Source organism: Salvia hispanica, chromosome 2 (genome assembly GCF_029641045.1).
Source record: "Salvia hispanica isolate PSC_SH4W2 chromosome 2, Shi_PSC_v1, whole genome shotgun sequence".
Classification (NCBI taxonomy): Eukaryota; Viridiplantae; Streptophyta; class Magnoliopsida; order Lamiales; family Lamiaceae; genus Salvia; species Salvia hispanica.
Genome location: NC_142693.1, coordinates 22,288,608 through 22,302,259, shown reverse-complemented (window position 1 = coordinate 22,302,259; position 13,652 = coordinate 22,288,608). Strand labels below are relative to the sequence as shown.

At 42.4% G+C, this 13,652-nt stretch overlaps 2 protein-coding genes and 1 non-coding gene across 9 annotated transcripts; all 3 read left to right on the top strand.

Annotated features, from left to right (window-relative positions):
• Positions 1–293: 293 nt before the first annotated feature.
• On the top strand, positions 294–6,344 carry LOC148931802 (callose synthase 11-like). Its single transcript, XM_089065982.1, has 2 exons — positions 294–5,913; positions 6,027–6,344. Exon 1 carries the CDS (start codon positions 576–578, stop codon positions 5,904–5,906), a length of 5,331 nt encoding a protein of 1,776 aa, XP_088922108.1. The 5' UTR covers positions 294–575; the 3' UTR covers positions 5,907–5,913; positions 6,027–6,344.
• On the top strand, positions 3,541–3,619 carry LOC148931803 (small nucleolar RNA J33). The gene has a single exon (XR_016136121.1). It is a non-coding gene; the product is annotated as a small nucleolar RNA J33 (small nucleolar RNA).
• A 2,380-nt stretch (positions 6,345–8,724) lies between the features above and the next one.
• LOC148931801 (L-type lectin-domain containing receptor kinase VII.1-like) lies at positions 8,725–11,258 on the top strand. Of its 7 annotated transcripts, XM_089065989.1 has the most exons (3): positions 8,725–9,681; positions 9,757–10,872; positions 10,978–11,258. In XM_089065989.1, the coding sequence occupies exons 1-3, from the start codon at positions 8,817–8,819 to the stop codon at positions 11,001–11,003; spliced, it is 2,007 nt and encodes a 668-aa protein (XP_088922115.1). In that variant the 5' UTR covers positions 8,725–8,816; the 3' UTR covers positions 11,004–11,258. The 7 variants fall into 7 exon arrangements, with proteins under 7 accessions (XP_088922115.1, XP_088922112.1, XP_088922114.1 ...); XM_089065986.1 differs by having other exon boundaries at positions 8,726–10,821; positions 10,969–11,258; XM_089065988.1 differs by having other exon boundaries at positions 8,727–10,821; positions 10,981–11,258.
• Positions 11,259–13,652: the final 2,394 nt, after the last annotated feature.

Here is a 13,652-nt window from a genome sequence, read left to right as displayed (position 1 = left end):
CAGATTACTTTTCCACACAGAATCCTAGCAACCAAACATAGCCTCTGTCTAATAAGAATATGCATTATTTTCTTTTTAGCCCGTCTCACAATAATATTATTATTGCACTTCTAAATTTTGAAAAGTCTTTTTTCTTTTATATAAGATGACACTCATTTTACTTTTATTATTCGTGTTTGGGCGTAGTAAAATTGTTCGTTCGCACGTGATTTCGTAGCCCTTATCCCAATAAAAAACAGGCGCTCGGCACCTCATTCGCTGCGTCAGCGCGTGGGCTACACTCACTCTCTCACTATACTGTAACTGCCCTCCATGGCCACGATCCCAAAACTGGTCAATTAAGAAACGCAATTCCGGATTTATCTACACTTTACTTTTCATACTCACATATCCCCATTCCCCTCTATATTCTCTCACAGACACACGCAACAGTCGCATTTTCATATGAGTGGATTCCAATTTTGGCGACGATAAAATTCTTGTGCTTCCAGTTGTATTTGAGCTCTAGAGGCTGCGGATATTAGCAAATTTTTGGGAGGAATCCTTGTAATTGCGTGTTCAAACAGTTAGATGCCATGAATCTGAGGCAGCGACAGCCTCCAACGCGCGGCCGTGGGCCTTACGCGCCGCCTCCACCTGCGCAGCTGTTGTCGGAGCCCTTCAATATCATTCCAATACACAACCTCCTCTTTGACCACCCCTCACTCCGCTTCCCAGAGGTACGCGCCGCCGCCGCCGCCCTGCGCTCCGCCGGAGACCTCCGCAAGCCGCCTTTCAACCCATGGCATGACTCCATGGACCTCCTAGATTGGCTCGGCTTCTTCTTCGGCTTCCAAGGTGACAACGTCAGGAATCAGAGGGAACATTTGGTGCTCCACTTGGCCAACTCCCAAATGCGCCTCCAGCCTCCGCCCTCCGCCCCAGACCGCCTCGACGGCGGCGTCCTCCGCCGCTTCCGGGTGAAGCTCCTGAAGAATTACGATTCATGGTGCTCGTATTTGGGGAAAAGGTCTCAAGTTCGTCTCCCCAGCCGCCACAATCCCGATCTTGAACACCGTGAGCTCTTGTATGTCTGCCTTTATCTACTCATTTGGGGTGAGGCCGCAAACCTGCGCTTTCTCCCCGAGTGTTTGTGTTATATATATCACCACATGGCTTTGGAACTTAATTACATTCTTGATGATCATGTTGACGAGAATACTGCTCAGCTCTTTGTTCCGTCTACTTGCAAACACTATGGTTTTCTGGATTATGTTGTTAAGCCTATTTATACTACCATAAAGGGTGAGGCTGCGAGGAGTAGGAATGGGACTGCTCCACATTCTGCCTGGAGAAACTATGATGATATTAACGAGTACTTTTGGAGAAGGAAATGCTTCAACAGAGTCCAATGGCCTCTTGATTTGTCAAGTAACTTCTTTCTGACTGCAGGTGAAAAAAGGGTGGGGAAGACGGGGTTTGTGGAGCAGCGCACGTTTTGGAATGTGTTTCGGAGCTTTGATAGGTTGTGGGTGTTGTTAATACTCTTTTTTCAGGCTGCTGCAATTGTTGCTTGGGAAGGGAGGGAATATCCATGGCAGGCATTGGAGAGCAGGGACGTACAAGTAGAGTTGCTTACAATATTCATCACGTGGGCTGGTTTGAGGTTCGTGCAATCCATTCTTGATGCTGGCACGCAGTATAGTTTGGTTACTAGGGATAACAAGTTGCTTGGAATTAGAATGGTTTTGAAAAGTTTGGTTGCTATGACTTGGGCAATTGTATTTGGTGTGTTCTACGGAAGGATTTGGAGCCAGAAGAATTCAGATGGGAGGTGGTTAGATGAGTCAAACCAAAGGATTTTTACATTTCTTAAAGCTGCTTTGGTCTTTGTCATTCCTGAAGTACTTGCCTTGGTCCTGTTCATTGTTCCATGGGTCCGCAATGTGATTGAAGAGGCGAATTGGCGAATTCTGTATGTTTTAACATGGTGGTTTAACACTCGAACATTTGTGGGCCGAGGTGTTAGAGAGGGGCTTGTTGACAATGTAAGGTACACTGTGTTCTGGGTGGGAGTGTTGGCTTCAAAATTCTCTTTCAGTTACTTCCTTCAAATTAAACCTCTTGTAGAACCAACAAGAATGCTCCTCAATCTCACAGATGTCACATATCGGTGGCATGAATTTTTCACTAGCACCAACAGAATGGCAGTGGTGGTGTTGTGGGCGCCTGTTGTGTTGATATATTTAGTGGATTTGCAGATCTGGTATACGATATTCGCCTCTCTGTGGGGGTCAGCTATAGGGTTGTTCTCACATCTAGGTGAGATTCGAAACATTGGACAGCTGAGGCTTCGATTCCAGTTCTTTGCAAGTGCATTGCAGTTTAATCTGATGCCAGAGGATCAGACTCTTAGTTCGGAGGCAAACGTAGTGCACAAACTGCGCGATGCAATTCACCGTCTTAAGCTCCGGTATGGCCTCGGTCAGCCCTACAAGAAGATGGAGTCCAGTCAGGTTGAAGCTACTAGGTTTGCACTAATATGGAATGAAATAATCATCACTTTAAGAGAGGAAGACCTCATCAGCGATCGCGAACTGGAGCTGCTGGAATTGCCACCCAACTGCTGGGAAATCAAAGTGATACGCTGGCCTTGTGCTTTATTGTGCAATGAGCTGTTAATTGCTCTGAGCCAAGCTAAAGAACTGGCAGATGGCCCTGACAGGTGGTTATGGTCGCGTATATGTCAGAATGAGTATCGCCGGTGTGCAGTTACTGAAGCTTATGATAGTCTCAAGTACTTGCTTCTTGAGATCATAAAATATGAAACGGATGAACACTCAATAGTTACAACATTTTTTAAGGAGGTTGATGATTACATTACCTTCGAGAAGTTTACAGGGGCATATAGAACTGCAATTCTGCCCAAACTTCATGAGCGGTTGATATCTCTTATTGAGCTTCTCCTCATGCCTGAGAAGGATGTTGATAAATTGGTGAATGTACTCCAAGCCTTGTATGAGCTTGCAGTACGGGAACTTCCACGAGTGAAGAAGACTGTTGGTCAGTTGAGGCAGGAAGGTTTGGCACCTCCCGATCCAAACGCCGCAGTCTTACTATTTGAGAATGCGGTTCAGGTCCCAGATGTTGATGATGCGTTCTTCTATAGGCAGTTGCGTCGCTTGCACACAATTCTTAGTTCACGAGACTGGATGCATAATGTCCCTAAAAACCTGGAGGCAAGACGACGAATTGCTTTCTTTAGCAATTCACTGTTTATGAACATGCCTCGTGCGCCCCAAGTTGAGAAAATGTTGGCCTTTAGTGTCTTGACTCCTTACTACGACGAAGAAGTCTTGTTTGGAAAGGAAAGTCTGAGAAGTCCCAATGAAGATGGTATCTCAACCTTATTTTATCTGCAGAGGATTTATGATGATGAGTGGGCAAATTTTATGGAACGTATGCGCAGGGAAGGACTGCAAGATGATGGTGAAATATGGACTAGCAAATCAAGGGATCTCAGGCTATGGGCATCCTGCAGGGGTCAGACACTGTCTCGAACTGTCCGAGGAATGATGTATTACTACAGGGCTCTTAAGATGCTTTCCTTTCTTGATGCTGCCTCGGAGATGGACATAAGACAAGGATCACAGGAAATTTCTTCAGCTGGTTCGCTGAGAAATAACAGCAGCGGCATAAATATTCAAGGCCTAGCCACGCCCAATGCTAGAAACCTCAGGAGGGCAGGAAGTAGCGTCAGCCTGCTTTACAAAGGCACTGAGTTTGGTGTTGCTCTTATGAAGTTCACTTATGTGGTTGCCTGCCAAATGTATGGAGTGCATAAGGCAAAAGGCGATTCCCGTGCTGATGAGATCTTGTACTTGATGAAAAACAATGAGGCCCTTCGAGTTGCTTATGTTGATGAGGTTCATTTGGGAAGAGAAGAGGTGGAATACTATTCGGTCCTGGTGAAGTATGATCAACAGCTAAAGAAAGAAGTAGAAATCTATCGCATCAAGTTACCTGGCCCACTGAAGCTTGGGGAGGGTAAACCTGAAAATCAAAATCATGCGATAATATTCACCCGTGGTGATGCTGTGCAGACAATTGACATGAATCAGGACAGCTACTTTGAGGAGGCACTCAAGATGCGGAATCTGTTGGAGGAATTTAAAGTCAATTATGGCATCAGGAAGCCAACGATTCTGGGGCTTCGTGAAAATATATTCACAGGTTCTGTTTCATCATTAGCTTGGTTCATGTCTGCTCAGGAGATGAGTTTTGTCACACTTGGGCAGCGTGTACTCGCCAATCCTCTGAAAGTCAGGATGCACTATGGACATCCTGATGTCTTTGACAGATTCTGGTTTTTGACTCGAGGTGGCATCAGCAAAGCTTCAAGAGTGATCAATATTAGTGAAGACATATATGCTGGATTCAATTGCACATTAAGGGGCGGCAATGTGACTCATCATGAATACATGCAAGTAGGGAAGGGAAGGGATGTAGGATTGAATCAGATCTCCATGTTTGAGGCCAAGGTTGCAAGTGGAAACGGGGAGCAGACTTTGAGCAGAGATATATACAGATTGGGTCATAGACTTGACTTCTTTCGTATGCTTTCTGTCTTCTATACAACAGTGGGTTACTTCTTCAACAACATGATGGTGGTGATCATGGTTTACACATTTCTGTGGGGGCGCTTGTACCTTTCTCTCAGTGGTCTTGAGGGGTACGCTAGAAATTCTAATTCTGAGAACAATAAAGCCCTAGGCGCAATTATAAATCAGCAATTCATTATCCAGATTGGTATTTTCACGGCCCTTCCAATGATTGTAGAAAACTCCATTGAACATGGGTTTCTTTCAGCAGTTTGGGATTTTCTCACAATGCAGTTGGAGCTTGCTTCATTTTTTTATACCTTCTCAATGGGAACACGTGCGCATTTTTTTGGTCGAACCATTCTGCATGGAGGTGCCAAATACCGTGCAACAGGGCGCGGTTTTGTTGTGCAGCACAAGTGCTTTGCAGAAAATTACAGGCTATATGCCCGCAGCCACTTTGTGAAGGGCATCGAACTTGGAGTTATTTTGATCGTTTATGCCTCCACTAGCCTGTCCTCAATAGATGCCTTTGTTTACATCGTCATGACAATATCTAGTTGGTTCCTTGTAATATCATGGATCATGGCTCCCTTTATCTTTAACCCTTCTGGTTTCGACTGGCTGAAAACTGTGTATGACTTTGATGATTTTGTAAACTGGATATGGTACAAAGGGATTTTAGTGAAAGCTGATCAGAGCTGGGAGACATGGTGGTATGAGGAACAGGACCACTTTAGAACAACTGGTCTTTGGGGAAAATTGCTGGAGATCATTTTGGATCTTCGATTCTTCTTTTTCCAGTATGGCATTGTGTACCATTTGGATATCACAAATGGTAAGACAAGTATTGGTGTATACTTGTTATCGTGGATCTATCTAATTGCGGCTGTGGGTATATATATAGTCATAGCATATGCCAGGGATAAATATGCTGCAACGGAGCACATCTACTATAGAGTGGTTCAGTTCCTTGTTATTGTTGTTATAGTACTTGTGGTTGTTCTACTTCTAAACTTCAGTGACGTCACGGTTAGTGACTTTATCAAAAGTTTTATGGCATTCATCCCAACTGGATGGGGCATCATACTTATTGCCCAAGTGCTCAGGCCATTCTTGCAGTCCAGTATAGTTTGGGAGACTGTTGTGTCCTTGGCTCGTATATATGATATGATGTTTGGTATAATCGTCATGGTTCCATTAGCCTTTCTCTCTTGGATGCCTGGATTTCAACAGATGCAGACTAGGATACTCTTTAATGAAGCTTTTAGCCGGGGACTTCAAATTTCTCGTATACTGACCGGAAAGTCCAACACTGAGACATGATTATCAGGTAATACGATCCTCTTGCTCTTGTTATCTCAGAATGATTATTTGCATACAGTCAACTGTACTTTAAGAGACAAGATCTGATGGAAAATTAATTAATTTTCATGTATTTTCCAGGGCTTTGATTTTATGAGAAAACTATGATTGCATCTCAGGTAAGTCTTCCCCGCATCCTCTAAAGAATGAAGCATTTTTGGTGATTTTTCGACTCATGCTTCTTCCTTACAAATGATTACTACGTTTAGGGCTGAGACCTTAACTATTCATTTGTTAATAGTTGGCATTTTGTTATACTAGTATGCTTTAAATGCTTGTGAGCATGCAATTTGTCGCCTGTTCCATTTCAATTGATGTAATTTTTGCATTTGCAGAGTGAAAAACAAAACATCTAGACTCCAGTCAAGTAGTTAATATTTTACCCGTGTTTAAACCAAATGTTGCCATAAACTGTTTATACACTACAGTGAACTGAAGATTCGGTGAAGTTTAAATCTCAGCAAGTTCTTGCAAGAATACTGCTACCCTTCCTTCCAAAAACTTGAACACAATTCTACTTCCATACCAGAATATTAGGACAACATGCTTAATTAACATTTATAGTACTAAATTCTTAAAAAAACATTACTGCTACTACTATTATTATCATTTTTAACTCACAATGAATTTGTGTTTACTTTCCTCATTTTCCCTTTGGTATTAGTTTTAATATCTCAATATGAAAGCCCGGTCCTTTTGTAGTGTATCTCAAACTAGGCTGAGTTTTATAGATTTTTTCCCGTCGGGCTTTTGCTGGCCCAGATATTTGCATTAATTTAGGGAACTCATTTACTCATTTAACAAAGAAAATATCAAAATAAGAACATGAATGAGATGTGTTATGAGTTGGAAAGTTTGTTTAATAACAAAGTCAATTTGAAGGGGAGAGCGAGAGATAGAGAGAGAGAGTCTCAATAAATTTTACGCATCAAAATCTTATCGTTGAAATTGATGACTTATTTTTTTCATTGGTCAATCAAACATAAATACAAATAATAAAAAAACATAATCCCATGTCACGGATGAACACAAAAGAACAAAAAAGTCTTTTAAGTTTGACATTTACAGAGTTTTTTTTTTGAGGTAATAAAAATAAATACTCCGTTAGTTTTAAATATCTCATTTTGTGTGAACCCAATTGTATAATAGGTATTCACTCCGTTTCTTCATAGTTGAGTCATTTTTTCATTTCGGGAAGTTTCTTAATTGTTGAGTCATTTCCATATATGGTAACTTTTTTCTCTTTCTTATTTTACTCTCTCTTACTTCATTCTATCTACTTTGTTCACTTTATACTTTATTCTCTCTACCTTTTCTTCTCTCTTACTTTTTTATCTATTTATTTAACACTCAACATTCATTTCTAAAACTCCGTGCCGAAAAGTTCTGCCTCAACTATGAAGAAACAGATGGAGTACTAGTATTAATTGGATTATTAAGTGATATCCACCAGCACATGTAATGTTAAAAATGTGATATGGTCCATCTAATTTTATCCTGAATAGAATGATACTTCTGAAATAAGATGTTCAAAGATATTTAAAATGTGACGAAGGGACTAAAACATTATTCATTTATCAAATTCATAAAAATAAAATAAGATGCCCAATTTCAACGAAATAATCAAATAGTATATAAAATTGTCAAAATACATAAATTGAATTCACTTTTATTTTAAGGAATAATGTGGGGATAAGAAAATTACCACTTTTTAAATAATTTATTTCTTCTCATCCTTATCTATAAAATGAAATTTCAATCTGTCTTATTCTTCGTTTGAATTTAACAATGGGTAATATTATCAAGATATATTGATGTGAAAATAAGAATGGGAAAAACATGGAGGAATTTAATCTATGTTTATCCCTTTACAAATAAGAATGGGAAAAACCGTGATCTAGCGCCATACTAACTTTGAGTACAACAACTATATGCCCATCCCTTAGCCAAAAGTGTTATATGTACAAATACAACCGTGATCTAGCGCCATACGAAGCCACCACACTCTTCCGTACAATGGCAAGTATGAATAAAATGTCAAATACTACTACCACTTACCATCTCTCAAATTTTAAATGAGACATAATTGGTTGGAGAGTATAGCTATTTAATAAAAGCAGGGATCTGTTAAAATGACAACTCATATTAAAATAACACCATATCATTATTCTTAGTCAATCATTTAATATACGTGGAATAATCAGTTGCCATGTGGCAATCATAAAAAATTCGCAAGGATAAATTTACGCGGACTGCAACGTCCAATACTTTAGACTACAATATCCAACACTCTAGACTGCAAGATGACGCGACCTGCAATATCTAATACACTAGATTGCAATATACAGTGTCACATTGTTATTTTAAGAGGGTTGTCACTTTAGTGCAACCCACCATACTACACCCGTAAATTTTGGCGTCTTGTATGTGATCGAAACTAAATCCAATAATCAGAATTCACATATTTAACTTTTATAAAGTTAGCCGTGAATATTTCGCAGCCGCCCTGCTCTATGCCAAACACTTTGCTATTTTTTTTGTATGAAATGTGGGAAGCAAGAAGCTTCCTCTCTTCTTTGACTCTGAATATTCAAACCGCCTCCATAACTCTTTCTCATCTACGAGATGTCTCCAGTTCCTCAAATCCATAGTACTAATGTAGTTAGGCTTAATATTCCACTTTAAACTTATTTTATTATCTTTTTCATGTCCTGGATCCTTTATGTCAAAGATTACAACTCGATTTGATGTGATAAAAGTATAAACAAATCGAAAAGGTCAAAGTAGACAAGTTGTAATTATAAAGCAAACAATAAGAGCTAACGGCAGCTAATCCACAACGACCTCTTCTTCCCATTTCCCATTTGTATAATGAAGAAACGGCGCTACTGCTTCATGATCCTTGTTCCCTTCCTCCTCCAAGTGGCTTCCGCCGTGGATTTCCTCTTCAACGGCTTCTCCTCCTCCTCCGACCTCTCCCTCTACGGCGTGGCCACCGTTGAATCCCGCATCCTCACCCTCACCAACGACACCAATCACCAAATCGGGCGCGGCCTCTACCCCTCCCCAATCCCCACCAAGCAACCCAATTCCTCCCTCCCTCTCCCCTTCCACACTTCCTTCATCTTCGCCATGGCGCCCTACGCCGGCAAGCTCCCCGGCCACGGCATCGTCTTTCTCCTCGTCCCCCACCTCGGAATCGACGGCGCCACCTCTGCTCAGCACCTGGGCCTCTTCAATTTCACCAACAACGGCGACCCCAACAACCACGTCTTCGGCGTCGAGTTCGATGTCTTCAAGAACGACGAGTTCGGAGACATCGACGCCAATCACGTCGGCGTTGATGTCGACTCCCTCGCCTCCGTCCAGTCCCACCAAGCCGGATATTGGACCGACGCTTCCTCCTTCAAAACCTCCCCTCTTAACAACGGCAAGAATTACCAGGTTTGGATTGATTACGTTGACGGAACCCTCAACGTAACCATGTCCCCCCTCGGAATTAACAGACCCACCAAACCCTTACTCACTCTTCCTCTCAATCTCACCCCTGTTTTACTGGATGAGATGTATGTCGGATTCACCGCATCCACCGGAGCTCTGGTTCAAAGCCACAAAATCCTATCTTGGAGCTTCAGCAACACCAATTCATCGCTGAGTGACAGCTTGATCACTTCTGGTTTACCCAATTTCGAGCTTCCCAAAACCCCATTTCATAAAACCAGAGGCTTCATTGCAGGTTTGTCAGCTGGCCTCACATCCATCTTCATTGTCTCCATCATTGCTGCTTTCTTGTTGATAAAAAGGAACACAGAGATACAGAGGAGAAGAGCTGAAATGGAGGATTGGGAATTGGAGTATTGGCCCCATAGAATTAGTTACCAAGAAATCGAATCAGCAACCAACAATTTCTCAGAACAAAACGTGATCGGCCTCGGCGGAAACGGCAAGGTCTACAAAGGCACATTACCTGGCGGCGCGGAGATCGCGGTCAAGCGAATCTCCCACGACAGCGGCGAAGGAATTCGAGCGTTTCTTGCAGAAATATCGACACTCGGACGCCTCAAACATAGGAATCTGGTGGGATTGAGAGGCTGGTGTAAGAAGGAAAAGGGCAGCCTCATTGTCGTCTATGAGTATATGGAAAATGGGAGTCTTGATAAGTTAGTTTTTGAAATGGCTAACGACCAAAGATTGAGCTTCCAAGAAAGGATAAGAATTTTAAAGCAAGTCGCTTCCGGTTTACTATACTTGCATCATGGATGGGAGGCCAAGGTTCTACACAGAGACATCAAAGCCAGCAATGTGTTACTCGACAAAGAAATGAACGCTAGATTAGGCGATTTCGGGCTAGCCCGGATGCACGACCACGACAAGGTTGCCGGGACAACGCGTGTGGTTGGGACGGTCGGGTACTTGGCGCCCGAGGTGGTGACGAGCGGGAGAGCATCCACTCAGACCGATGTGTTTGGGTATGGAGTGCTGTTATTGGAGGTGATGTGTGGGAGAAGGCCGATAGAGGAAGGCGCCCCACCATTGCTGGATTGGGCGTGGGAGCTTCTACGGAGGGGGGAGTTGATGAAGGCGGTTGATGTGGCCGCATTAAGGGGAGGAACGGAGGAGGAGGCGGAGGTAGAGAGGGTGCTTCATGTGGGGCTGCTGTGCGCGCACCCAGACCCAAAGGCAAGGCCGAGTATGAGGCAGGTAGTGAAGTTTTTGGAGGAAAGGAGTGAGGTTAATGAAGCGGAGATGGAAGAGGACATGCAGATGCATCTATTGGACAAGATGAAGACTGATCAGTTTTGGTCTATGTATCCTCATTTTTTAACAAGTGGCTCTTCTTCATCTTCTCATCCAACGTTTGAAGACTTTAGGAAGGGTATGTCCCAAAATACTATGTCGCTCTCTTGGTCTACTACTATTGTTGAGGGTAGGTGATCAAGAATGCTGCTTCTTCACACTTTTTTTTGGTTGTTCATATGTTGATTCTTGTAAACAATTCTTTCTTTTTCTTATTTTTTTTGAGTTTACGTAGCAGATGAAGCAACGTCTCATATATAAGCAATAGCGGATCCAGGTAGCATGTGGATCGACTGATCCATCGTGAAAACTCCATTAAAATCCGCTTTTTGAGTTGTTGTCGTCCCGATGGGGCGACAACCCCGCTCTAATCCTTCGGGGTTGAGGTTTACTTCCCTTTTCATCCGGCATCACTGACCTTTGTCTTCAGACGCTGGCAACTACTTTCTTCACTTTGTTTGATCCTACTATATTTGTATAGTGCATTAATTATTGTATATAAGATTTATGGATATATATGCTGGATTGTTCTTATTACAAATTTTGTATTCAATATGTTTGTTTGAGAAACATGCCTCCATGATTAGGCTTTAATCATTTCAAACGAAAATTCCTTGAAAATTAAGCTACCCATTTAACTTTGTTTTGGCTAATCATCAAGGTTGTCAGCCTACATTAGAAATTGGGTTCATTTGTTTTGATTGTAGTTATAACCAAGACATCGGAGTAGTTTTTTAAAACTTTATCTTATCCAAGCAGTTTTCAATCAACCAGATCATTGGGCTTCTCTATCAAGGCCAATAACTAACAAGTCCCACAAATGGCTGAAAAAGGCACAATCTACCATACTTTTACCTAATAGTCTAATACCGGGTATGATTATATTCATATTCATAAATAAATCATAAGAAAAAGTATACTCATCAAATCACGTTAGAGAATATTAAAGGGGGAGATTACATTTTAGAGCATCCACAGTGGGGCAGACAATACCCCAGACAATGCATTGTCCGCCTCATCATCTGCCACTGCAGGTGAGCGGACGATGTTCAACTCCAAGGGCGCGCCCGATCAATCGTCCGTGGACTAAGAGCCAGATGATGCATCGTCCGTCCTATTGCGGGAGTCCGGACGATGCAACGCGTTTTCCTTTTTTTTATTTTTATTTTATTTTTCTTATCTATAAATATACCTCTTTTCCGCAACTCAATTCTCTCTCACTCTATCAAAATGAATCACGGCGACGATCTCATTATGTCGAAAGGTGTTACTCAAGCCTTGACTCGGGCCATATTCGATTGCCTGAATAGGATTGCGGTCGATTGCTTGGCCGAAATGGAGCGTGAGCGTGAACAGGCGGAGCAGGTTCCGAGGCCAAGGCTAATCCATCGTCGAACCTTTGTCCGGCACGAGCATGACGTAGCTCACCAACGTCTTTTCGCAGACCATTTTGCCGATGAACCACGGTTGGGCCCTACGGTTTTCATCAACGATTTAAAATGTAGGGGGATCTTTTTCTAACATTGTTCACACTTGGAGGCACGCGATACATACTTCCAGGTGCGCCCTAATGGCATCGGCAGACCCAAACTGACGTCGTTGCAGAAATGCACGTTTACGCTCTGTCAGTTGGCCAACGGAACCACAACGAACATATTCGACAAGTATCTTCACGTTGGGGAGACAATTGGATGCGAGTGCCTAAAGAAATTTTGTAGGGGAGATGTGAAGGCTATCTGCAACCACATATTTGTGAAGACCGACCCTGCCGATTTCCAGTTCCTAATGAACTTACATGAGAGGGTGCACGGGTTTCCTAGAATGCTGGGAAGCATAAACTGTAGGCACTGGGTGTTAATGTTTTGGCTGATCAAGAGTGTAGAGGCCAAGAACTTTTCAAATGAAACTAGCCGTTGGAGAGGCTTTTAGAGGATTCTGTTTTTGGTGGTTGCAACCGTTTGAGCTCAATGGAGTTGAGCTGGGATCTTAGCTGGAGTAACCGCACGCACACACACACACCGGTACACATACAAAGTGTGTGTGAGCTAGAGATCAGAATTGTGAAAGCATTCCGAGAGATTATACACAAGAGAGAAAGGAGAGTTTCTTCCATGGTTGCGAGTTCTTTTCTGTGTGATTCAGAGAGGAAAAAGTCACGAGAGTTGAATGTTCTTCTTGTTGTAATCTAGAGCTAGTTGATCCGATTTGTAATTCCCTTCTCCGATTAAACTCAATACAAACCATCTTCTCCGTCCGTGGACGTAGGCTTCGGCCGAATCACGTTATTTCTTGGTGTTCCTTGTGGTTTTGTTTCTTGTTCGATTCTTATTCACACTGGGAGTAGAAGAATTGTCCGACCGAGTGGAGAGGTCAATTTACTAGTGGATACAAGGGCAGCCGCCGATGATGATCCTCGAAGCCATCGCTGACCATCAGCTCTGGACCTAGCATGCTTACTTCGGTGTGGCCGGGTCGAACAACGACATCAACATCCTGAACACATCGCATCTCTTCACCGAGCAATGCAATGGCAACGGCCCGACCATCGAGTTCACTGCAAACGGACGCTAGCATCATATGGAGTACTACTTGGCTGATGACATATATCCGATGTGGTCTATTTTTTTTGAAGACGATCATCTTCCCAATATGGATGCCCTTATGGCATGCTCCAAGTTTATATGCTTTTGGCTTAATTTCATAAAATGTTTGTATAAAATCAATTAATAACCTTTCAAAACTTGCTACTCTATTTAAGTAAGTAAATTTCGATAGTAAGATTATATATATGTCGTGTTTTTAGTAGGCAAGGTATGTTAATATTTTCATTTTTTAACAAATTCTTTTGCAAGAGTTGTGTACCAAGCTATGTACATGATTGATTTCCTTTTAGCAAGTAAGTAGTGCAGA

Coding starts and splice junctions, on each gene's coding strand:
- LOC148931802 (XM_089065982.1), top strand. CDS start 576: ATGAATCTGAGGCAGCGACAGCCTCCAACGCGCGGCCGTGGGCCTTAC.
- LOC148931801 (XM_089065983.1), top strand. CDS start 8,817: ATGAAGAAACGGCGCTACTGCTTCATGATCCTTGTTCCCTTCCTCCTC. Junction 10,873..10,977: donor GTCTACTACTATTGTTGAGG/GTAGGTGATCAA, acceptor GAGTTTACGTAG/CAGATGAAGCAACGTCTCAT.